This window comes from Carettochelys insculpta, chromosome 2 (genome assembly GCF_033958435.1).
Source record: "Carettochelys insculpta isolate YL-2023 chromosome 2, ASM3395843v1, whole genome shotgun sequence".
NCBI lineage: Eukaryota > Metazoa > Chordata > Testudines > Carettochelyidae > Carettochelys > Carettochelys insculpta.
This window is the reverse complement of record NC_134138.1, coordinates 133,023,763-133,049,168: the sequence shown is the minus strand read 5'-3', so window position 1 is coordinate 133,049,168 and position 25,406 is coordinate 133,023,763. Positions and strand designations below refer to the sequence as shown.

The 25,406-nt window shown below is 44.0% G+C and overlaps 1 protein-coding gene across 3 annotated transcripts in view; it reads right to left on the bottom strand.

The window, feature by feature from the left end:
* Positions 1-334: 334 nt before the first annotated feature.
* RNF152 (ring finger protein 152) overlaps positions 335-25,406 on the bottom strand; it is a 59,191-nt gene continuing 34,119 nt past the window's right edge. Inside the window, exons 3-4 of one of the 3 annotated variants that reach the window (XR_012644205.1) lie at positions 2,882-7,713; positions 335-603 (exon numbers count right to left, since the gene is read on the bottom strand). Coding sequence is in view for 1 of the 3 variants with exons in the window: in XM_074985947.1 (XP_074842048.1) it covers positions 6,930-7,541 (612 nt within the window). In the remaining 2 variants the exon portion in view is untranslated. Of the gene's footprint in view, positions 7,714-25,406 lie in introns of all 3 variants that reach the window. The other 2 variants (XR_012644204.1, XM_074985947.1) reach the window with 2 other exon arrangements.

Here is a 25,406-nt window from a genome sequence, read left to right as displayed (position 1 = left end):
CTTCCCAGAGCCTGGTCAGGGTAAAAGCTGTGCAGGCAACAGTGGGAATTGATATGAACCCTCCCCCTCCATCTGCCATGGGCTGCTCCTGGGCAGGCAGCAGGAGAGTCTGTATGGCTCCCACAGCTGCCCAGATACCCCAGCCAGGCACCCTCAGCAGCTTATCTGGCTGGCGGGGGCGGGGGGGAAGGGGATGGGGTGGAGCCATGGAGAGGGGAAAAAGGAGGAGACAGGGCAGGGCCCACCATGGTGAAAAACAAACAGGCTAAATGAAAGGGCCATGGCCTCCTGCCCCCACACTTCCCTTGTTCTGGCACCACTGGTACCAGTTACAGGTGAAAAACTGTTAGTTCTCGTCTTAGCCCTGTTTACTTAATTTTGCCAGGGGTGTGTTACATGCCTAAATCTCCATTCAAGGAAAACCTCATGCTTCTAATATTAGAGGGAGAATGGGTTTTGGCTGATCTGGATTAAGGAGCACTGGCATGATTCAGGGAGAAGGGGAGGTGACACATACCTGCCTGCACAACACACGTTCAAGCCAATGCCAGTCAACAGCTCACTTTCATAAGGAATACATTCACTGACAGATTTAAAAATCACCTGAAAACAAAAGAAATTCTTGGTGGGGCTCTACTTATTAACTGAGTAGGAAATACATTAACTATTTAAACAAAATGGTCCACACACCTCCCTTACCCATTTTGAAAACTTGCCACAACATATGCTTAAAATTCACTGCGACGAACTTCGCCAAATGCTACTTTTGGTTACACCAGTGTAAATGCAGAGTAATTCCACTGAATCACTCACTATACTTCATGGATGACAATTTTTTTTTTCCTCACAATTTCAAGCAATAGTGAAAGGCAGAACAGCAAAATAGAGACAATGGATTTCACAAAGGCAAATTTTGGTAAATTCTGAGAGCTGGTAGGGTAAGGTCCCATGGGAAGCAAGATTAAGAGAAAAAATAACTGAGGAGAATTAGCAGTTTTTCAAAGGGTAATTAAGGGCCCAAAAGCAAAACTATACTGCTGCATAGGAAAGCTAGAAAGTATGGTAAAAGACCACCTTGGCTTAGCCAGGAGATCTTGCATGGTCTCCAAATCAAAAAGGAGTTGTATAAAAAGTGGAAAGTAGGAGAAATTACAGAAGATGTATATAAGCAAACAATGCATGTATGCAGGGGCACGATTTGACAGGCCAAGGCACAGAACAAGTGCAAATTAGCTAGAGGCATAAAGGGCAACAAGAAGTCATTCTATAAATATATTTGAAGCAAAAGGAAGCCCAAGGACAGGGTAGGCCCAGTACTCAGTGAGGAGGGGGAAAACAATATCAGGAAACTTGGAAATGGCAGAGGTGCTTAGTGACTTTGTTTCAGACTTCACCAAGAAGGCTGATGCAAAAATGCCTAACATAATGCATGCTAGTGGGAAGGGCATATGTTTAGAGGATAAAAATATATAAAAGAACAAAGTTAAGAATTTCTTAGAAAAATTAGATGCCTTTAAGTTACCAGGGCCTGATGAAATGCATCCTGGAATACTTAAGGAGCTGATAGAAGAGGTTTCTGATCCTTTAGCTATTATCTTTGAGAAGTCCTGGAAGTCAGGAGAGATTTCAGAAGACTGGAAAAGGGCAAACATAGTGCCCATCTATAAAAAGGGAAAAAGAATAACCCAGGAAACTACAGACCAGTCAGTTTAACGTCTGTGCTGGGAAAGATAATGGAGCAAATAATTAGGGAATTCATTTGCAAACATCTGGATGAAAATAAGGTAGGTAACAGCCAGCATGGACTTGTAAAGAACAAATCATGCCAGACCAGTCTGATAGCTTTTTTTGACAGGATAACAAGTCTTGTGGATAAAGGAGAGGCAGTGGATGTGGTATACCTAGACTTTAGTAGGGCATTTGACATGGTCTCACATGATGTTCTTATCAATAAACCAAGCAAATACAACTTAGATGGGGCCACTATAAGGTGGGTGCATAACTGGCTGGATAATCGTTCTCAGAGAATAGTTATTAATGGTTCACAGTCACGATGGATGAGCATAACAAGTAGGGTTCTGCAGGGATCTGTTTTGGGACTGGTTCTATTCAATACCTTCATCAACAATTTAGATATTGGCATAGAGAGTATGCTTAAGTTTGTAGATGATACCAAGCTGGGAGGGGTTGCAACTGCTTTGAAGGACAGGCTCATAATTCAGAATGATCTGGACAAAGTGGAGAAATGGTCTGAGGTAAACCAGATGAAGTTTAATAAGGACAAATGCAAAGTACTCCACTTAGGAAGAAAATCAGCTTCATACATATAGAATGGGAAGCAACTGTTTAGGAAGAAGTACTGAGGAAAGGAATTTAGGGGTCATAGTGGACCACAAGCTAAATATGAGTCAGTGTGATGCTGTTGCAAAAAAAGCAAACCATGATTCTGGGATGCATTAACAGGAGTGTTGTGGACAAGACACGAGAAGTCACTCTTCCGCTCTACTCAGCACTCATTAGGCCTCAACTGGAATACTGTGTCCAGTTCTGGGCACCACAGTTCAAGAAAGATGTGGAGAAATTGGAGAAGGTCCAAAGAAGAGCAACAAGAATGATTACAGTTCTAGAGAACATGAACTATGAGGGAAGACTGAAAGAACTGGGTTTTTTAGTTTAGAAAAGAGAAGATTTATAGAGGATATGATAGCAGTTTTCAAGTACCTCAGAGGGTTACAAGAAGGAGAGAGAAAAATTGTTCTCCTTGGCATCTGATAGGACAGGACAAGGAGCAATGTGCTTAAACTGCAGCAAGGGAGGTTTAGATTAGACATTAGGAAAAACTTGCTAGTTGTCAGGGTGGTTAAACACTGGAATAAGTTACCTAGGGAGGTTGTGGAATCTCCATCACTGGAGATATTTAAGAGCAGGTTAGACAGACGCTTATCGGGGATGATCTACATGGTGTTTGGTCCTTCCAAGAGGGCAGGTAACTGGACTTGATGACCTCTTGAGGTCCCTTCCAGTTCTAGTGTTCTACGATTCTAAAAGGTGAAGGACAAAAGAAACCATAACTCTCAATGTATTCACTTTTCCTGATAATATTTTATACACACCAACCTTCATTAATAAAGATGAAACTTTAGACCCATGATTGCTCCTTTTGGAAAACTACCCATCCTTCTTTCCATATCATTCAAGCATGATCAGTAACTAACATACCATTTTCTAAGAAATCCCACAACCCAAAAGTTGCATATTCTGAATTTTTAAAATTCACTGAACTAACCTTGACAGAATGAATCCTATTTGTCACCCAGCAGAGCACAAGCCAAAACCTGAAGCAAAGGCCTTTAAAAGAAAAAAAGACAACATACTATGTGTCAAACAAGCTAACAGCCCTTCATAAAGGATGATTTGGCAAAAAACTTCAGGTACATAAATAACTCAAGATAAGATTTAGTACTAATAATGCTTGCTCAACTATTACGAAAAAATAAGTTTTTGCACCTTCTTGAAGAGTTGAGTAGTGATCTAAAATGTTCCCGATATACAAGGATTAAGAACCTACCCAGCAGCTGATTATTTTGGCATGAGATTGGTGCAGCAATGGCATACAATACAAGTTTAAATGCATTTTTCCCCTAGGAATAATTGCTCTAGCACATTTTGCAACGACAATCGCTGTATATAGCCGTCTCCCTTCTGAAAGCCAGGTATTGGACTGAGGAATAAAACAGGGAATTGATTACACTACATTTTAAAGTATGAATATTAACCTCATTGTAAAACGCTCTAACACTGTGCTTTGCAATATACTACAGCACATTTCTGCACGCATCAGCATAAAACTGATCTAACATGATATGAAGGTTGCTATATTTAAATGATAGTCACACTGCTTAAAGCAAAAAAGAAACTTCCTCCATAAAACTACATTTTTGAATAGGAGTCAACACACAAAAATATCTTCAGGTTTTATGTATTCTACTCGCACAAAGGCTATAAAAGCAGATGAATGTTGGAATCAGAAATTAGGTCAGGCACTCATTTCAGGAGGCTCTAGCAGTATAAGAAACTCATGTAAATACAACAATGCGCTGTGTTAAGAAATACAGTATGGTGTTCTAGTCAGATGATGCCTACATCATTAATACCAAATTAAACCCCATGTTTGCCTATTATGTAATGAGTTACGTAGTGTTCCATTTTAATCTAATATCTGGTTTTCCCTTCCAATTACATTCTTCTTGCAGGGAAGGAAAACCAGCTCCTTTTATGAGAGACATTTGAAAAACAAAACCAAAATCAAGAGAACCTACTTTGTCAAGAGCACTTTGCGGTCATCCCAATGTTAATGTTATTGGCGCTCTTCAGGTCTTCTACATCACTGTCTTGCATCTTGTCTAGTCACTTACACTTTTGGTCCATGAGTGCAAAAACAATTGATGTTAAGTGGTCTTTCTGATACACTAACATTTCACACCCACACCCTCCCTCACATGCCACAAGGGTAGAGGATTACAAGGGGAAAGGCAGTAGAGCTGTGTCGTGCCCCCCCAAACGTATACCGGGATGGAGTCTTATGGAGTCAGAAATGGAGGGGGGGCCTTACACTCCACTACATACTAATATGCAATGTGGAAGTAAACAAGAGTTTTCCTTCTATGATGATGATGATGATGATACAATACCAATTTTAACACCACATGTGTTTGGAATTTATATTCCTTCCTACCCCACTTTCAATGAGGTCCATGAGCAAAAAGTTTATTACAAGCATTTACTGTATAAACCAGATTCTCTGCATACTGCATATGGTTCTGCATATGCTCTTCTTACATGGAAAAAGGAGGCATCATGTGTGTCAACTGAGCCTCTAGGGTATTCTCTTTGCTGTGCCCAGACAAATGGCAGCAGATAAAAACAGGCACAGTATACTAGGCGCTTGTCCTTCATGTGTAACCTTATATAAGCTAACTTCACCACCAGAGACACACATGTCCTTCTTTAAAGTAGTTATTAAGGGGAAGAGGAGGGGAAAAAGAGGAGAATCTGGTGCTAAGGAAAACATATGCTCTATTTTATTTTCAAATGAGAATCGTGTCCATAATGAACCACATCTTTCTCTGTTACATTGGCGTACCATTGATTTCTTTTACAAGCCTAAATCAGCTGGAACAAGGTTCTTTGTGGATATTATATGGGAAAGAGTGATCTCAAATTAACTATTACAATATTAGTAATAGGTGAGAGGTCATTGTTCATTGGGCTTCCACACATGTAACTGCACATGCTTCATAGTAACAATATAAAAATCAGGAAAAACCAATAGGTTTTGCTGCCTTAGAGCTCTGTCTGCCACACCTCCCACACTGAGCCTTAACATCCAGACAAACCCCTGCTGCTAGTCAGATTCTGATACCCTTACTCACGCCGAATATATTACCTCACGAGATGTCCCACAAAACACTATGAATTTTCTTTTCAAGTGCGGTGTTAGCACCAGTATTATAAGAAATGAATTGCAGTCACATGGGCTTTATAATATCAACGTTTGGTTAAAATATACACCACTTTCTCTTGGTAGCTTCAAATTTGGCCTTATGGGAAACAAGGTTCATACCACTGAAAGGGTTATAATTTTGCACAACTTTCACACCGGAGAGACTCCAGGGCTTTAGGAGAGGCACCATGGTCCAGTGGATCAAGAACCAGTCTTGAACTCATAATCCCTGGAGTCTGTTCCCAGCTCTGCCATTGACCAGATTTGTGATCTTCAGCAAGTCCCTTAGCTCTTGCTACCTGTTTCCCACAATTGGCCTCATCTGTCTAAAGCAGTAACCCTTTGAGGGGAGAACTGTCTCGTGCTAGATATTCGTACAATGGTTGGCACAATGAGATCTCAATTTCTGGTCAGGCATCCATAGTCATCCATTTACATAATAATGACACAGATGCAACTATAACTGAACAATGAGGCAAAGCTGGTTTCACATTCTAAGAAAAACAAATATTTTTGCAGGAACAATGTCCTTTTTTGTAATCCATCCCTTCACTTATCCCCAGGGAGGCCAGACCCTTGAGACCAGAGGTGACATAGCATGTCCCAGAATTTACACTTCAAGGCCATACTTCCCAACAGGGCTAACACATCAGGGTTTTGGCTGCATTTTTAGGTAGCCCTCCTTCATTACTTTATTGCTCCTCTGCTTGGCTCTTGCTTTAAGAAAAACACTTTTAAAAGACACTTCACTACAGTGGAAACAAAATGAAAGTATATGACAGAACATCTCTCAAATGAAACACAATCATTTGTAAAAGGTTTCCTTTTCAAAACTATTATGCAACTTCCTAACTTATATTAATGTGCAATTTCACATATATAAAAGCCTCACTAGCTAAATGATTTTTTTTCTTACAGTTCCCTCTCACTCCCATTAAAAAAAAAAATATATATGTACGTACTGGCGTTGGAATATCTTTACCGAGCCTTACACTGATTCTTATGTTCAATTCTACCTACATAGAAAGCATCTTGATTTTAATCTACTGCTTTTAGAGACAGAGTGATCATATCATATACTTTTACGCTATAACCAGCTAAGTGGATGTCTAATCTCATAACATGATTAAAATCATTGGGAGTTACAATCCATCTGACCAATGAGGATGGTGACTCATGCAGTTTTCCTCAATGCTGTTACCATCAGATGCTCATTACGATTTTCTCTGTACTCTGCTGAGGAGTCTCACATTTTGCCTTTTAGGGCTGCCTTCAGATTGTCAAATAGCTGTCCAGCATCAAGCGTTCTGTAGTAATTGGTCACTGTTCCAGCACGTCATCTCCTACTTGAGCCTGTCACCACCACCACCTCCACCATCTCTGCAACCCCTAAATTATCTCAGGGTACTGAGGGAGCAAACCCTTTTCAGCCGCAGGAAATCACAGTGAAACGCTTGGAAATGCAAGACATATTGTGTAGGACAATGCCAAGAAGAAAGACCAAGACACATGCCACCAAGATCACAGTGCAAACACCCGACCAGGTGGAGCTTTTCACAACACCCCTCCTGTCTTGCTCCTCCTCTCCAACTTCCTGAGGGACTCCTGCTTGCAGGGGCTGCTGCTCAGTTGGGATGGTCATCACAGTGACAGACTTTTGCTGGCTACCCGGCAGGAGGCGACAGCCAATGTCTCCTGGCAAGAGTGCTCTCTCCTTGGAGATGGGCAAGGGCAACATGTAGCACCCATTGCTAGGAAGTTTAATGAAGACTGGAGTGTGCTCTGAAGCATGGGGAATTGCAATCACTGCAATGACCTCTGGGTCATCGGGCAGCTGGGATACAGAAAATCCTGGTGGCAATTTAGTGACACCTCGGCACCAGGGACATCTCAGGTCCTTCTGGCTTGTCCTCATCTGCTGCAGGCAAACAGAACAGCAGGTATGCTTACAGTCCAGCAACTTGGGCCTCCGTCGGGGGCTGTAATAATGGAAACAAATTTGACATTCCAGCAGAGAGTCCTGGGAGAGTGTTTCCATTGTGGACCTAAAAGGGAAAAAACTGAGTATTTTACAGACTCTTGCTGTATAGCCCAAAATCTGAAGCCTGGTGCAGATCCTCTCTTCCTGAGTCTTCCTCCTTTGATCTCACCAGCGAAGGACAACGATTACGCAGGTTGTAGATGAGCATCTGACTTTAATCTTTTGGTATCTGAAAGAAATGAAAAATTCAAATGAGAAAAAGGTTAACTGGGAAGATCAAACAAAATGCAGGAGAAGAGAATCTGAATCTCTTACAATGAGTGTACTTTCCACAGTCAAGTTTTCAGAGCAGTCTTTACTGAGCTTCCATTTTTGTAGGTATATGTAATCACCAAACACCATTTTACAACAGCAGGTTATGCCCACAAAAATGGAGGCTAGAGTCAAACTCCACCCCCGAGCCCAGCTTTTCACTTAACACATGTTTAGAATTTCCTATAACTTTTTGTACCTTAATTTTCACGTAAGCCTCTAACCCCTTAAAGAATTCTTAACTATTTCTGTCTACTACTAAGTCTGCACCTGAGATAAAAGAATATTTTTTCTAGGTAGGTACCTAGATTATGCCAGTAAAACACATGCATGCACTGATGTGACTCTAAAAACCTCTCAATACCACCTTACAAAGAGACCACTGTTCTGTAACAGTTAACTAGAGAGGCCTGACAAACAATGAACTTGATAAAACTTGAGGGTCAAGAGAGGTTTCTAATAATAAAAGTATGTCATATTGACACTCAATCATTGTGAGACACATTTAAGGATGATATTTATGGAGTTGTATGTATCTGAGACTGTCTCAGGATGAGTAAGCATACAGGTTTTTGCCAGACAAAGCTGTCTACTCACCTGCCTGCCTTAGTAGATTATGCACAGTAAGTGAGCATAGTGAGAGAGAGGTTCTCTCTGATCTTTTCCATCCACATGCAGAATAAATTATTTTTATGGGCACCCAGGCATATGCAAATATACATCACCAGTAGAAACAATAATCCTAGATGTGGGCACTCTAATGATTGGCTAGGAGGCACTTGAATCTCTTCTGAGTGACTACACAAGCACCCAGCTTATAGGGGACACTGAGCGAGAGCCCCATTTTACTGACATGGAGCCAGCACACCAGGGAACAAGCTGCAGGACTCTGCAACAAACAAAATGAATTCTGGAATACACAGAGAAGCATTATCCTTCATTGCAGACGCAAAAAGGACAGGCCTTTCTGCCTTCATAAATGGGGGATTCCCAGCCACACTAACTGGAGAGGCTGGGGAATAACTTTAGGTGAGATAAACTGCTTTAGAGAAAGGTTTTAATCTGATATAGTTAAGTTTAGGTTATAAGAAACATGTTATACTTCTGCTTTACAGGTAAACAGTAGTGTTTCCATCATGATCCTTATTCACTCTCGCTTGAATCTCAGCTTTTGATAATAAATCTATGACTATTTTCACTGCAGATATACCTCAGTGCTGTCAGGTTCCATTGGATCCAATAGTCAGTTGACTCAAGCAAGCTAATGTGTGCACTGTTCCTCTGGGAATAGATTAACCACTAATTTCTGTGAGTGTCCAGCCTGAGACACTGGTCTGTACAGAGGAGCACACTTTAAAGGGGTTGAGGTGCACCTTGTTAACCTTGCAAGGCAAAGCAAAAGCTGAAAGAGTTATCAGAAGACTGAGTGGCTAACAGACTGGTGGTGTCAGGGACCCAGTTAAGCAAGAATGCATCTTGCTCTCATTGAGGCTAGGATGTAACAAGGTGACTCACTCCTGGGCACCCCTAGAAATCATCCCAGCAAAAAAAAAAGGCCTGTTGGTGCCCAAATAAAGTGGCGTGGGGGTAGGAGAAGGGCCGCTGCCTGTTTTTCAGCAACATTACTTCTCTATATAACTGTAAGAGCTTTATAACTTTGTGGGCAGAGCGGAGGTGCTTTCATTTGAAAATTTAGCCCAATAATGTCAATGGAAATTTACTTCAAGACTGCAAAGCTGCATATGACCCAAGGCTGGAAAACAGCGTGCATAGCAATATGCTAATACACTATATTAAAGAATACGTTTATTAATACTGTTCTGTAGCATTGCACCGGTTCTATTTACTTTTCAAGAGGAGTCTTTGAAGTTTCCATCTATTTCTTACTTCAATATTTTAAGGATCACTTGCTTCCTTCACTGCTGTGCCACGGTTTTTTTTGTTTTCTTTGCCTTTGATGTTGTGGTGTTTCTGACAGTGGGGTGGGAATATTGATACTTTTCATAGATTTAACCACAGAAGGGACCACTATGAGCACGTGACCTACTGTATAACACTGATTTTTGGGCTTCTCTATTAAAAGCAATTTAAAAATCAAGAATGGATGTTTTGCTAAGGACATGCTATACTTCAAATAAGAATTCAGAGAATCCACCACAACCCCCAGTAAAGTGTGCCAATGGGTAATTACACTCACTGTTAAAAAACTGCACCTCATTTCCAATCTGAATTTGTCTAACTTAAGCTTCCAACCATTTGATCTTGCAATGCTTTTGTCTACTACCCTGAAGAGCCCATTTTCAGATTTTTATTCCTCACATAGGCACTCAACATGTGCTCAAGCCAACCCTTCGCCTTCTTTTCCTTAAGCTAATAGGCACAAGGAACTAATCTATCTATACAAAGAATGTTTTACAATCCTTTAATAATTCTTATGACTTCTCTGAACTGGCTCCATTTAACACCATCTGTCTTAAATTGCAAGCACCAGAACTGGAACCCAATATTCCAGTAATGTCATGTCATTGCCAAAACACAGAAATACAATAACCTGCATTCCTACTTGCGCATCACATTGTCAGCCCACGCGCACCTGATTATCCACCCTCATGCCAAATTGTTTTCGGAGGAGGTGAAACTGTCTCACTAAGAAAATGGGCCAATTGTCCAGTAGTTTGCAAGGCTCCTGTTCCCTGGCATCCTGCGTCTTAGGGTGGCAGCCTTGTTCCCTGGATTTCTGCACCTTGCGGCAGCACCTCTGGCTACAGGGGAGCTCCTCCATGGGGCAGCTGCCCCATTCCCTGGCACCCCATGGTGGCAGCCCCTGCTGCCAGCAAAATCCACAGTGGGGCAGCTGCCTCATTCCCTGGTGCCCTACACTTAGAGGAGGCAGCGCCTGCTGCCAGGGAGCCCCTCCACAGGTCAGCTGACTCATTCCTTGGCCTCTCATGACTCAGGGAGGCAGCTTCCGCTTCATTCCCTGCCACCCCTCCCCTGACATCACCACTGAGAGGCTTTGGAACACCCCACACTAGGGACTTCTGAAGCTCCCATCCTCCACTCCCCTCCATCCCTGGCACACACACACACCCCCATACACACTGGAGGATGCAGAGCCCTCATCGCTGATGCCTCACTCTAGAGCAGCAGCCCCCATTGCCAAGGAGCCCTGACATGGGACAGCAGCTCCTGCCCCCTCCCTGGAGGCCAGCGTCCCATATTTGCCATAGGACAATGTGGTCACCCTACTTCAGAGTCACTCCTTCCCAGCATAGAATCCTCAGTCCTGCAGTATGACCTACTCTCTGTCCTGACATTTGACAGCACTAAAACACCAAGTGTTTGCTTGCATCCAGCTGACCCAACTCCCTAGCTCTTTTCTCCATCATCATCTTCATTACTTACCATTCCCGCAACCCTTGTGTCACTTGCAAACTTTCAGTGATGTTTTTATCCATGACCTTGAGGAAAACAAAATCACTGCATAGCATAGGGCCAAATACTAATCCCTATGGGACCCCATTAGCACCACACCCGCTCAGTAACAACTGCCTGTTTATCACTATAGTTTGAGATTTGTCAGTTAGCCAAGATATAATCCATTTAATATGTGCTGTGTCCTTTTTATAGAACACTAATGGTTTTTTAATCAAAACATCATACAGTACCAAGCCAAATGCTTAACAGAAATCTAAATATATATATTACCTTTAATATAAAAATCTCTCAGACTATGTCTACACTACAGCACTCTGTCGACAGAAGTTACTGCTGGCAGACATCTTCTAACTAAACTTCTGTCGACATATCCAAGCCAGACACAAAAGCAGATCCCTCTGTTGATCTGCTCTGTTAACAGAAGTGGCTGGACTGCTTGGCTGCTCTCTCGACAGAGCAGCCAACCGGAAGCACAGCCAACAAGGATATGGAAGTTCTGTCTCTTGACAGAAGGCACACCCAGAGCATCCACAACACTTTTTTTTCCCCAACAGATTCCATCAAGGTAAGAGTTCTGCCTCCTCAGGGTGAGGCAGAAGGCGGTTGACAAAAGTGCTCAATTTTGTTGACAGTATGTTGACAAAACACACTTTTAATGTGGACGCTCCGCGGGTTTGTTGATAAAACCCTCTAGTGTAGGCACAGCCACAGAAAAAGGTGACAGATAGCAGCCAACCGGAAGCACAGCCAACAAGGATATGGAAGTTCTGTCTCTTGACAGAAGGCACACCCAGAGCATCCACAACACTTTTTTTTCCAACAGATTCCATCAAGATAAGAGTTCTGCCTCCTCAGGGTGAGGCAGAAGGCGGTTGACAAAAGTGCTCAATTTTGTTGACAGTATGTTGACAGAACACACTTTTAATGTGGACGCTCCGCGGGTTTGTTGATAAAACCCTCTAGTGTAGGCACAGCCACAGAAAAAGGTGACAGATTACTCTGACAAATTCGTTATACATTCCTGTCCCAGCCCATTTCATTGTATTTAAGAATATTCTTTAAAGGAGCCAGGGTGCACATGTTTGTGGAGAAAACTTTTCAAGTACATTATTTCCTAGTCCGCACTAATAGATCAATGACAATACACACATTTGCACAACAACCTTTGCACCTTTCCTCTAGTAGTTTCCCAAGCTTGAGTAATCAGCCAAGGTTTGTGGCTGTGAGAAAGATTATTTTCCCCTAACATCTGCTCCCCCATTCGCTTTACAATTCATACATGTCAGAATACCCTATTTAGTGTGCAACATTACAGTGACTATCCCAGAGACAACGAATTGTGAGAAACAAAGGCTGGCAAGACAGGATTAGACCATCAGCTCATCCATTCCTGTGTCCTGCCTCTGGCAGTGGCCAGTACCTGATGCATCCAAAGACAAAATTTGCACAGCAGGGTCACATGCTCGCTTGTTGCAAATTGATACCATTCCATTACAGTCAGCTGAGCTAGGATAATTTGCACCAGCAGCAGATCTGGCACTCCGTGATTAGACTGACACCCAGACAACCACACTGATGTCCAGTACTGTAGTCACACAGGCCAACAGACGGGGGTGGGCAGGAAATGAGGAGACACAGGGAGCAAGTGTATGGCCTGATATTTCAAAGGAGCCCAGAGCTCCAGTAGCAGCAGTCAGGAGCTCTGGGCCCCTTGGAAATGCCGTGAGAGCATCACTCCATGTAGCATCTGAGGGATGGGGTGACCCACTGCTGTGCTCCAGTTGGTGCTAAGGGCTGACTACCCTTGGCCACACCCCTTCTCCCTGAGGCTCCTCCCCTTCCCAAGGTGTGCAGCTGTGCCCCATCTTGTCCCAGTGGCTGTCAGCCCTGTTGTAGTCACATCACAAGTATTATCACCACTTCAGAGACTCGGTGTCTTATTTCTGCCCTAATTTGCCTGTGCACTATTTAAGCTGCTGCAGGCATAGAAACGGGTGAAAAATTCAGAACTTAAAAAAAAAATAAAAGTCACATTCAGGCAGAAACCAGACTAAGAAATTTTCATCCCAAAATATATTAAATGTCTGGAAAATTAAGAGCAATGTAAAGAGAACAGGACAGAACACAAAACCTCAGAAAACTGTAACTCTAGGTGCACCACACGTCGTAAAAAGTCTAATGAAAGAAGTAGAAGTGACATTATTTGCAGGAGATTTTCTAATGATAGCAAATGATAAACTGTTGTAGGCAGTGCTTAACCCTGGAAATGACACTCCTGAGTGCGCATTTTTAAATGTCATCTTATTTACAGCCATATGCATTATACATACGCAAGATCATAAGTGTTTCTGGTGTTGAATGAAACAAAATAAGAACAAGCTTCTTCTCCATCCAAAGCCTCAAAATGTGATCACAAGTTTACTTTGCATGTTCCAGCTAGCGTGTCAATTCATATCCAGGTAAAGACTGCTTAGGAACATCTCAAAGAATGAGTTAAATATACTTACTACTATTGTCTACCCTCTTGGCTTCTACTGCATCAGAGTTTCTGACATCATATTGAAGGGGCAACATTTGGTGTAATGGCAGCAACATGAATAATTTTACCTCAGACTAAACTGAAGCTGCACAGTACTCATTCATTCTAGCACAGCTCAACTATAAAAAAAAGTAAGACATCCCCTGTAGTCAGAATTAAATAGGGGAACAGCTACCACCTGTTTGGCTCACTAAGCGAGTGTTGGGTGAGGACAGACAGCAAATCACATGAGATCTTACGTTTATGTACCGTTTCAGTTTAATGAATGTGTCAAGGGTTAGTGTTCCAACTGAGAGCCTCTTTGGCATAGGACATCTATTATCTAAATGAGCGCCTTAGAGTTTGTGATCAATGTGCTTCCTAAATCAGGCAAAAGGTACTGAGTTATCCAAGATGAACTTGGTTGGTCCAAAGGTTAGTTAGGCTGGACTCTTCCTAGAGCAGATGTTTGCACAGGCTATGCAGCTTGCCCAGTTGCATATGAGGCCATTACTGACTTCAGCCTCAGTCAGAAACATTCTTTTATCGGTAGGTGCTCGGATTATGGAGTGACAGCCACGCGAAAGGTGCTGACAAAGAAGAGCCAGAAAAGCTGTCAGAGGTCCCCTTAGGACTCTGAAGGAATGGGAGAACATGACAATGGAATCAGACATCCAGGCAAACGCAACTGAAATTATGATTAATAACGCTGAATGGTGCCAATCTGACAGCAAGCTCTGAAAGGCTGAGACAACACTCATAATATTAATAAAAAACAAATGGGGTGTGAAAATCCACAAGCACGACAACAGAAGTGTCATAAAGGTGCAGACGCAGTCAAGCATGAGTGGAGACATATCTGCATAAAAGCACCAGGAGATGTCTCTTCATTCCCACCCCCAACTTCCTTGCCCATTTTACTCGGGGAGGGCAGAGGAGAGGGTGACCGACCTTCCCGTATAGGGCAGGACGGTCCCATATCTGTGATGCCAAAAAGGCATCCCAACTTATTTTTTAAAAGGGACACGTTGTCCCATATTTAAGCCCTCGGGGCTGCGGGTGGGGCCAGAAACACCCACAGTTGCTGCTTCCCCAGGGCTCTGGGACCAGAAGCACCTGCAGCCACCGCTTCCCTAGGGATTGGGGGAGGCGGGGTGGGGGCACCAGCTCCCCAGGGCTTGGTGTAGCCAGGAGGAGCCACCCCTTCCACCCACATCTCCCTGTCCCATATTTGGGACAGGGAGATATGGTTGCCCTACTGAGGTGGTACATGAATTTGCAGGGCTGTATTTAGTGAATTGTGTTAGACAGATCCAGGAGAGGAGGCATATAGACAAAGCTGAGAATTGGAAATAAATATGTAAAGCAGATGAATCCTGCAAGGGGCAATCAAGATGATACGGAAGAATGGGTGGCTGCGAATGTGACAGGAGGTAGCCTAGCCTGAGAATTCAGGCTGTTATCTGGAATAGGTTAACAGTTTTTAAGATTTGAGAAGGCATGCAAGGGAGAAACTCTGAGAAAAACAAAAATAAATAAATGCTGTTTGCCAGTCTTGACAACTGCTCATGTAAGAGACCAGATGGGGATCCAGGCTCTCGTTCCTTTGGTCTGCAGGAAGTTCAAAAAAAAAAAAAAAAGATGCCAACTTCCTATTTCCAGAAAAGCAATAAGAAGTGACTGGCGTTTCCTGCTCTTTTTGCAATCTCTAACTTCCAGTTGCAGGCTAGGATGGTATTAAACAAAATTAAGGTAAAATGCAAAAGGCACATGTTGCAGATAGTGCAGCACAACTTAAGGTACTTGATAAGAGGACAGGGAAGAGGTGGGTCAAACAAAATTAGGTTTACTGAAGTAAAAGATTTTCCAAGAACTGTCATTAGACCAGCCCAAACCTGACCCCAGCGACAGAATCAGGTGAATTTTTGGGCCTACTGGGGAAAAAAAATTAACTCTAGGCTGTGCAATGAGATTTGGCCAATCAACACAGAAGTATTTATTTGCCTGTTAAAATAATCCTGTAACATAAGCATGATATGATGGACAGTGGGCTACCGAAGTCAAGGAGAGTTTTCCATTGATGGAAAACAAATGCAATGGATTTTGACTCAGGCTCTGTTAATAATTATTTTTGTGCATAGTTCATAACTTAAAGCTCTAAATACCTTAATGACCTAAAGGTATGCGTGTTACTGAAAAAGAATTTTCACACCGTTCTTCAAAGGGAAGCAGCCGAGCTGGCTTTTATATTCAAATTCGGCACATTAGCACATGGTTTAAACCAGGACGGGAACTTTCTGAGTCACTATAGGGGCTCGTCTGCATACTTGGCTTAATCTAATTCTTGACCTCCCCCACACCCCTCCACTCTCTGATTTGCTCACCTTGATTATCTTTTTCTGATTTGTCCTCCTTGCTTACTGTTTTTGGTTCTCTGTGCCTTAAATACGGAGTCTGTTCTGGTCTGGCTATGGTCTGAAGAAGTGGGTCTGTCCCACGAAAGCTCACCTAATAAACTATTTTGCTAGTCTTTAAAGTGCTACTTGACTGCTTTTTGCTCTGCAGTAGCAAGAAGTGCAACCTGGATTTCTTGAGTCTGACTCCAATGATTTCCCACACACACTAACCTTCACCTTAGGACCCAGATCTCAACAGGGTTGTCACCCCTCTTGTGCTGATCGGGAGTCTGAGAATTGATCTCATGGTGGCTACTGAAGCCAAGCCGAGACACATTATTAGGCTGCTAGAAGTCCAGTTGATGGTGCAGCAGGCCTAAGAGAGCCTACCTGACTGTGGCTCCCAAATGCAACCAGTATGTCCATCTGGCTCTCAGGTGCAAGGGCAGCCCAGGAGTCTCTGCCAGCTGCCCCTGCCCCAAATGCCATCGCTGGTGCTCTCATTGGCCTCTGTTCCCAGCCAATGGGAGCTGCAGAAGCGGAGCCTGCAGGTAGGAGCAGCACACAAAGCCACCCTCAACCAAGAAGCCAGACATTCAGGTCTCTTCCAAAACTCACCCAAGGTAAATGCCACCTGGCCAACTCTTCCACCTCCTCCTTGCACCTCGACCTGTCCCCCAGCTCAGCCTGGGCCTCTCTCCCATACTCTAAACCCCTTAGCCCAAAGCCCACACCTGCACCCCAGTGAGGCTGGGGCACAGAGGGATAGACTGAGCAGGTCTCAAGGAAGCGGTGGGGTAAGTGTGAAGCCACAGAAGGGCATTGCAAGGGTGCTTGGGTTTGTGGGATTGAACTGTTGCAACCTTACTCAGACAGAGGTAGTTACGGATAGAATCTGGCCTTAAAGAGTCTAAGTTGCAATCCAGGAACAAAACCAAGCAGATGGATTTTCCCAACCACAGGAGTCCCCTATCACAGGGTAGTTCCCAGCGCACAAGGAGCCCATAACACACACCAGGGCTTTGCCATTGCTTTCAGTGCACATGAGGTTTCCCACAGCCCTCCAAGTCAACGAGCCACTGAACTGGTACTTTGCAAAACCTGCCCTCAGACACACTTTGAACACAACACAGAATCTTGCAATTTTGTTTTATAAGCAAATAATTAACAGTGAGACTATAAAGTTCATCATACCTTGTCCCTACACCAGGTTTCCTCCATCCAGATCACTCAGCCCACACCTTAGATTTTCCCTCTCTGTATAGATACTCACCATTTGTGTAAAGAGTATAAAGAGGACACAAAAACAGCGCTCTTCCAGTGTGGTGTCATTTTACACTCCATGGCTGGGTCTACACATGCCCCTTCCATTCGAAAGGGGCATGTTAATGAGCAGGTTCGAAAGATGCTAATGAGGCACTGCAATGAATATACAGCGCCTCATTAACATAATGGCGGCCGCGGCGATTTGAAAGTGCAGCTTTTCGAATTGCGCGCCGCCCGTGGAGATGGGACCTTCCGATAGGGCCCCCCCTAGTTTTCGAAAGCCCTTCTTCCTTCCTATCTGTGACTGGAAGAAGGACATTTGAAAATGGGGGGGTGGTCCTTTTGGAAGGTCCCATCTCCATGGGCGGCGCGTGATTCGAAAGGCCGCACTTTCGAATTGCCGCCGCCACCATTATGCTAATGAGGCACTGTATATTCATTGCAGCGCCTCATTAGCATCTTTCAAACCTGCTCATTAACATGCCCCTTTCGAAAGAAAGGGGCACGTGTAGACCCAGCCCATGGGCCAGACCTTCAGCTGTTTTATTGCTATTCATGGCTCCACTGGCATTAATTCAGACACGACAGTTTACCCACACTGAGGATCATTCCCAATTTCCACAAGCGTATATGACTTCACGGTGAAAGGTAGCGAAAAACCAAGCTCACTGAAACTGTAGTACCCGAGTCTGGAAGTGTCAAAGGGCTACAAAAGGGGTGGTCAATAGGCAGATTGCACCCCCAGATCCTTTGGAACACACCCCAGGTCTTTTTATTCCCTTATTAGCTGACCAGAGTAGAAGGCCTGGCCAGGAGAAAGGGGGCATATATGGAGTACCTAACCCAACACATCTCAACTGCCAGGGCAAAGGTTTGACGCTGTTCTTCTCTTTTCCAGTAATGGGGACAAGGGGCATGAAGATGTAGATCTGAAACAGCCCAAGATCTGGGCCTAGAAGTTTCTACTATTGGAGCCTGTGGAGAAAAAGAACTCAAGTAAGACAAAACAAAGTGAAGTTTGCAGCGGCAGTCACATACTGAAAATTTCTTTATTTGCCCTCACTGACCTTTTCCCTCCTTTCTTTTCCCTGTGAACCCAGAAAAATTCTCAAGATGTGCATATTCCCAGGTTTGGAGAGTTCATTTTGGTTAGTCGTCACTGGGAGTAAACAGTACTGTTCCAATAGCAACAGTGCTAAACACATTATGCACCTGTTCACCAAAACATCAATCTGATTATTCCCGTGGAGTCAAAAACACTACTAAGAGTTGGATGGAGACTGTCAAAGGGAGTGTTTTGCAGTCAGAGAATGCCGGTGTATCCAAGTCAAAATATTCCATGAGCAGATTCAGATTCTGAGGAAATGCCAGCAGAAACCAGGCAGGCACCCAGACTCAACAGCCACTTCCCTCACAGAATGAGAAGTTCACTTGATATTTCTGGGTAATTTTAATAGCAACGACCAGGTTGGAAGGAAGTGAATTTATTCCACAGTCGTCTAAAGCAGTGGTTCCCAAACTTTTCAGCATCACGCCACCCTTTTGATTTTTGAGAAACCCTGACATCACCCCCACTTCTTCTTTACCATCACCCAACCCCATTTTAACAAAAAATGCAATTTTGTGTTTTATTTGAAATACAAAATGTGACATAAAAATCTTATTTAAAATTAAAAATAAGCACAAGTAGTTTTGCCTGGCCCCTTGCAGATGCCTGATGCAGCCCCAGCTGGCCAGCTGCCTGAGCTCCATGCCAGCCACCCACCCATCTGAGCCCTGCACTGCCACAGCTGCCCGTCTGAGCCCCATGCTGCCGGGTCCAGCAGCCCACCCACCCGACAGCTTCCCCAGCCACTCACCCCAGCCATGAGCCAGCCGCCCGAGGCACCTGCCTGAGCCCCTCTCCTCCCTCCGAGCCAGGCACCCCCACCAGCCCCTGCTTTTACCCCATCCCCAGCCCCCTCCGAGCCAGGCACCCCCACCCCCTATCTAACCCATCCTCCTCCTCCTCCTCCTCCCCCCGCAACCCACACTCACTCACCTTTGCAGGAGGCAGTTAGCCCACCAGCTGCCTGCTTTTTACAGAGGCTGCACTGTGTTGCCCACGTAAAATGGCAGGGGCTGAGAGCCGGAAACGAAGGCCAGATCTTTCTTTGGGTGAGAGGAATGATTGGGGGATTGCTTCTTGCCCTCCCTGGAATTTCTTCACACCCCCCAGTTTGGGGAGCCATAATATAAAGTATCAAAACAAAAAGGCAGTCCAGTAGGAGTTGAAAGACTAACAAAATAATTTATTAGGTGATGAGCTTTCGTGGGACAGACCCACTTCTTCAGATCTGTCCCACGAAAGCGCATCACCTAATAAATTATTTTGTTAGTCTTTAAACTGCTACTAGACTGCTTTTTTGTTTTGATAGTATATAGACTAGCACGGCTATCTCTGTTACTATTCCACATAATATAAAGTAATTTTTCTTCAAAATGTCAGGAATGAGTGACCAGTAGGAAATACCTAGATGCTGTTCCCTGATTTAAAGGAAAAAAAAAATACACTGCCACTGTTGTGCAAGCTGTGCAGTTAGAGATTTTCTCAAATAAGGGCTGCAGGATTTAGCTATTTAGTGCTTTAAGTTACAGCTTTCAATTTCAATACATCTTCTATTTCAAAGAACTTTTCATTTACACCACTGGCATACTGTAGTGCCGAAAGCCTGATGACTATTTACTGAAACACTCCCAGTTGTTTCAGAACAAGAGCAAGAGATATATACCAATAAAGAAACCTCTCACCTGCTTTTAGAGGCACCTTATCAGTAAAAAGGCAAGAGTTCCCTCTCCTATTAGAGCTGTGCTTCACCTGACACTGAGGAGTCTTTATTGATACCAGAAGAGAAACTTAAATACATTCACGCATGTTGTTACTTTACTTGCCAAATAGCAGTCCCCATGCCCAACATCTAAAAGGGAGAGATCTAATTTAAAATAAATGTACGACATACATGTGCCTCACCAATACAGGTCAGTGGGTGACTGAACTGGAACCAGCTTGAATTAATGTACAAGCAAGTCAGTCTAATACATAAGAAAATTCTGCAATGCTGGGATTATTGAATGATTTGTACTAAAACTAGGTCAAATGCTACCTGCAAATAAGCCCAAACAGTGGAGCAAAGAAGGGATTCAATACTGGTTGCACCTCTGAAATCCACTATTCACAGATGTTGCCAGATGAGAGGTCTGGCATGACCACAGATGTTGCCAGAGGAGAAGAGACAAGCAGCTGATGCAGGAGCCCCTGCTGGTTCTGCAGCAGCAGGGGCCAGGAGATTGCCATGGGGCTGAGAGCCAGAGTCCCTTTCTGCTCTGTGGCAGCCAGGGAGCAGGGACTGGCTGGAGCACCATGGCTACCTGCACTGAGGAGGGAGGCTGCAAACTCAGGCTACAGCAGCCCCTGATCACAGGGCTTTCTGCCAACAGAAGCCCTATACCTCCCCTTACCAGACAAATTCTCTTGTGTGGGACCAGTCAGGTCCCAAGTATGCTGGATAAAGAAGGCACAACCTGTACTAACTGTTCACAAAGGCCTAAGATGCTGCAATTTTACATTTACCTAAGGAAACAATGCCTTTCAAATGAGAATTTTAATTGTGGCAACTCTGCTATGTTTTCCTGTAACTTACAATAAGACGACTGAACTTGTTTTCACACACGCAGAGCATGATTTCCTGAGGAAGTGATTCTGGGGTCCATACAACAAAACAGTTAGGTTCATGAGACTATTTCGGTGAGTTTGTTTCAACTGATGAGGAATGAAGCAATCAGACTAGGGGCCAAAAAAGTAGTACATTTTCGCTATCTAGCTGATACTCCTACAAGATAGGATCACGATAAAGAACATACTGAGTTCCAGAAGTCATGGTAATAGGTAAGACAATTCTCTCTAAGTTGATCATAAGATAATTGAATCATTTATAAGCAGGAGTTTTCTTTTTAATGTTTTTCCCCCTTTTGCTTGGGTGTGAATTTAGTCTTCCCCAAAGGGAGGGGAATGAATGCCAAAGCTGAAAGGCCCTCACAGAAAATGTTCTCCACCCACTGTCTGATAAAACTTCACTGACAGTTTCCCATTGATTTCAGCAGGTTTCGGATTTGGCCCAAACGGATGGGGTTAGCAGTAGCTCAAGCCTCTTGTGAAGCGTATTGTCAGCCCAAGAGAGCCAAGTTCTCTTTTGAACTCAGGGAACACACATGCTATAACCTTCTAGGTGCTTCCCCCTTCTGCACAAGAAAATTAACTATTGTTAATTACCACAAATCCCTGAACACTTACTCTGAATGCTTTTCTAGTGCAGTGAGCTAGTACTTCACTCTCCTCCTGCCTGTTTCAGTCACTAGCACCTCTGCAAAGACTGCCATTTAATACCTTTTGCGCAAACTGGACTGACACCAGCAAACTTGTTTCCTGCTAGACAGCAGTTGCCTGGTTACACCTTTTGGCACCTGAGAGTACTAATACTCATCTCACTTTCTGAGGTAGGGTCCAATCCAGCTCCTACTGAAATCAAGAAGAATCTTTCCCTGGATTTCAATGGGAGATGGCTCAAATCCTTGCAAAGTGCCTACTAGCTCAGATTTCTGAGTGATCAGTTACCCTGGTTTATAACACCATTGTGCCCCAAAGAAAATCCATTTAAAAAGTTGTAGTGGTATATACCACAAATTCAAATATATTTCTTATTTTACTACCAACAAGTGCTTATGCTGGATAGACAGACAGACATTCTATAATCAGCAGCGTCCAATAGGAATTCAAAGATTGTCACACTTGTCTTTCTATATTCACCACATTCCAATTCAATGCTGACTACTCTCCAGAGCTGTCGGGGCCACCACAAGGGCCACTACGTGCTTCTTCCACCGAGCAATGGGACACATGCACAGAGCAGGCAGATGACACACCCCATGTGTGGCTCTCAGGAGGAGCTGCATTTAAGGCTCCAAGAGCCACATGTGGCTCAAATATGTACTTGCCACAACACAGTGTCCTGTTAGCTACATGTGGCAAGTGGCAAATGCATTAGACACCCCGTTCCATAAAGGTCCCAATTCACCAAGGTCCTTGATCACATACCTAATCTTTAAGCACGCAGAGATCACTGGGGACAACACTTGGGAAAGTACCTTGCTTGGCTGGTGCCCAAAAGCATGATCAATTAGTACAACAGGACAAACTCTAGCAAACAACACCATTTCTGTAGCCAACCGCATTCCACACTAGAGAATCCCAAAGACCTGGGCTCCTCTGAAAACACCCACCCGTGCCAGTGCTGGATGGGCTTTGAATCATGCCCTACAATTTAGACATTTCAGAGCAAAGGGAGATAAATGTAGCGTTCTCCTGTTTGTGGCCATTACTGAAGAATAAAAACCATTGCAGACAAGCCTGGCATATGCAGAGTATCCCAGCTCCACTGTCAGGAGAGAGAAAGATAAATCAGATATCTGAAGGCAGAGCTTAGAGGGGGGAGCTGCTCAGATCTGACACTCATGCTTGAAGAAATCCAGGCATTTCTGAAGTTCAGATTCTAAGCAGTATTAAGATAAATAACCTCTGTAGGCATCATTTTAAACCTATAGTTGTACTGCTTCCTGGCCACTATTTAATTCCAACATTCATTCATTTACTTTAGCCCATGGATACTTTCACCACAAGGCATCTATGAGAATTGCCAATGTTCTTCAAGTCACATTGCATTTTCAACAGAGAGCTTCAAAGTTTCAGGCAAGCTGATGTCCACAGTATGTCTTTCAATCAGATGCAATCAGTACTTGCTGCTTTCAAAAATCACCTGGTCGGATACATTTAATTTGGCTATATTTACCCTGCTTCACTGGGTTTCTACTATTTGTGACAGGGAAGTGGCCAGAGTGTGACTATTGAGAAAAGGCTATATTATGCCTGATTGCTGAAGGAATCCTAAAATAAACTAATTGCCTTACCTCTTGTTTTGGGGCCTAATCCTGCAGTGTTGACAGACTGGCAATTTACCAGCACAGGATTGGGTTCAAACAAAGGAAGTAAAGGATTTAGAAAATGTAACAAATGTAGCTAGTGTTCCTAATACTCAAGATTTTGTCACTAGTCTTTTGATATCTGCTGGTCCCTCCCCCCGCCCCCCACCCCCACCCCTGCCCACCTCCTTCAAGCCAGTTCCTGGAGTAAACGGATAACAAAATTTCAACTGGTATTTAAAAAATTAAATTACATTTTTAGCCCTGATGCTTGTGGAGAAGAGCTTGAAAACAATCCCTAAAGGCAAATAAAAATAGCCAACCATTTAATAGAAAAAATGTTATGGTTTTTAAGCCGGTCTCAGGTTTTCTTGGCCACGACTCTTGAGTTTTGCATGCACAGGGTTGGCATACTGTAGGTATTTTCACCACCCAAGATCAAGGGGAGACAAATGCATTAAGATATCCCAGTTATGAGAAGTTCATTCAGACCAAGATATTCTAAAATTTTCAGACCCCTACAAATTATTTTAAATAAAATCCAGTGATATTAGTGTTCTCTTATTCTGAGACACACACAGTACAGTAGAATCCTAGCGCTAATAGGTGCTACTGCATGAGAAAGTTTGTCTGCTCAATAACATATGCTAAAATGGGAAGAACTAGGACCACCAAATGCTTCCTCTTATAACTTAAAGATGTGGGTGCCCAACCATTTCTGAAGCAGTAGTCAGTGTTGCTACTGCTATAGTGAACTACCCACATTATCCTGTAAACACATTTATTGTTCAAGCCAATTACCCACACTCCACTAGCCAAATAACCAGCGGCTAGTGTGATGGACACCATGGACTTAAGGCAAGGTAAGGGTTTGGTTGTGCTAAGGAAACGGAATATGCCTGGAATGAGATTTCTGAACGGCTTTTGAGAGGCAGATCAAAGGGGCTGGCTGAGGGCACGCCACTCCAACCAGGATTGACCAGAGCCTCCCCCTCACCAGGTGATGTTTAGGGAGGACAGGGGAGCTGAAGTTTGCCCCTCCCCGCCCCCACCCCACACACAACTCATACAGGAGCATTGCCGGTTGTTCCCCTTTGGCAGAGAGTGAGAGGTCAGTCCATGGTCTGCTGCATTCCTCGTTCTGGCTGAGGAGCACAGGGAGCAGATGAATATGGACCTCCCCCAGCTGTGCCTGCTGGGGCTGCATTGGCCACAGAGATGCGCTTCCCACCTGGCCCCAAGCTACTCCCCAGGGCTGCCAGTATATGGTACCCCTCATCCCCAGCCCCAGTCCAGAGCAATGAGTCAAATGAAGCTTGTACATTTTCATTTTGTTTCCATAAACAAATATGAATTGAGTTAAGGACCTGAACAACACCAGGTAAATCATCTAAGAAATAACTGTAAGAGCACCTTTTCCACGGTTCTTGGGGCACCCAGGATTCAAAGCCACCTTATCACTTACTTGCTCCAACAAAGAAGTCCATGGGTCAGCTCCTGGCACCAGCCTTTCAGACAGTCAAGCGCCCTTCACTGGCCTTCCTTTGCTTTACAGATTAACAGGTCCCCCACATTCCCCGAGTCTCTTTAAAGCAAGGATGGGGAACCTACAGTCCATGGCTTGCCTTGGTCCAGTCTGTGGAGCTTGGGGTTCCTCCCCTGTGTGGCTGGAGCATGAGCACCAGCTCAGCATCACTACTGGGGCGAGAGCCCCAAGCCTCACAGGTCAGATAAAGACAAGCTGCAGGCTGCATTTGGCTTGCTAGTTCTTCCAGGCAGGAGAGAGGGGGGTTGCTGTGGCTGTGAATGCAGAGCCACCCCAAGGAACTGCCCCCGGAAGACACCCCAATTCCCTGCCCCCTCCCTCTCAGACACGACGCACCCATCTCACTCCTGTACCCTACCTCCTGCCCAGAACTTGCACCCTCCCCCATCATCCCCACCTCCAGGCCGCTTTACAGCGGTCCCCTTTCACACACT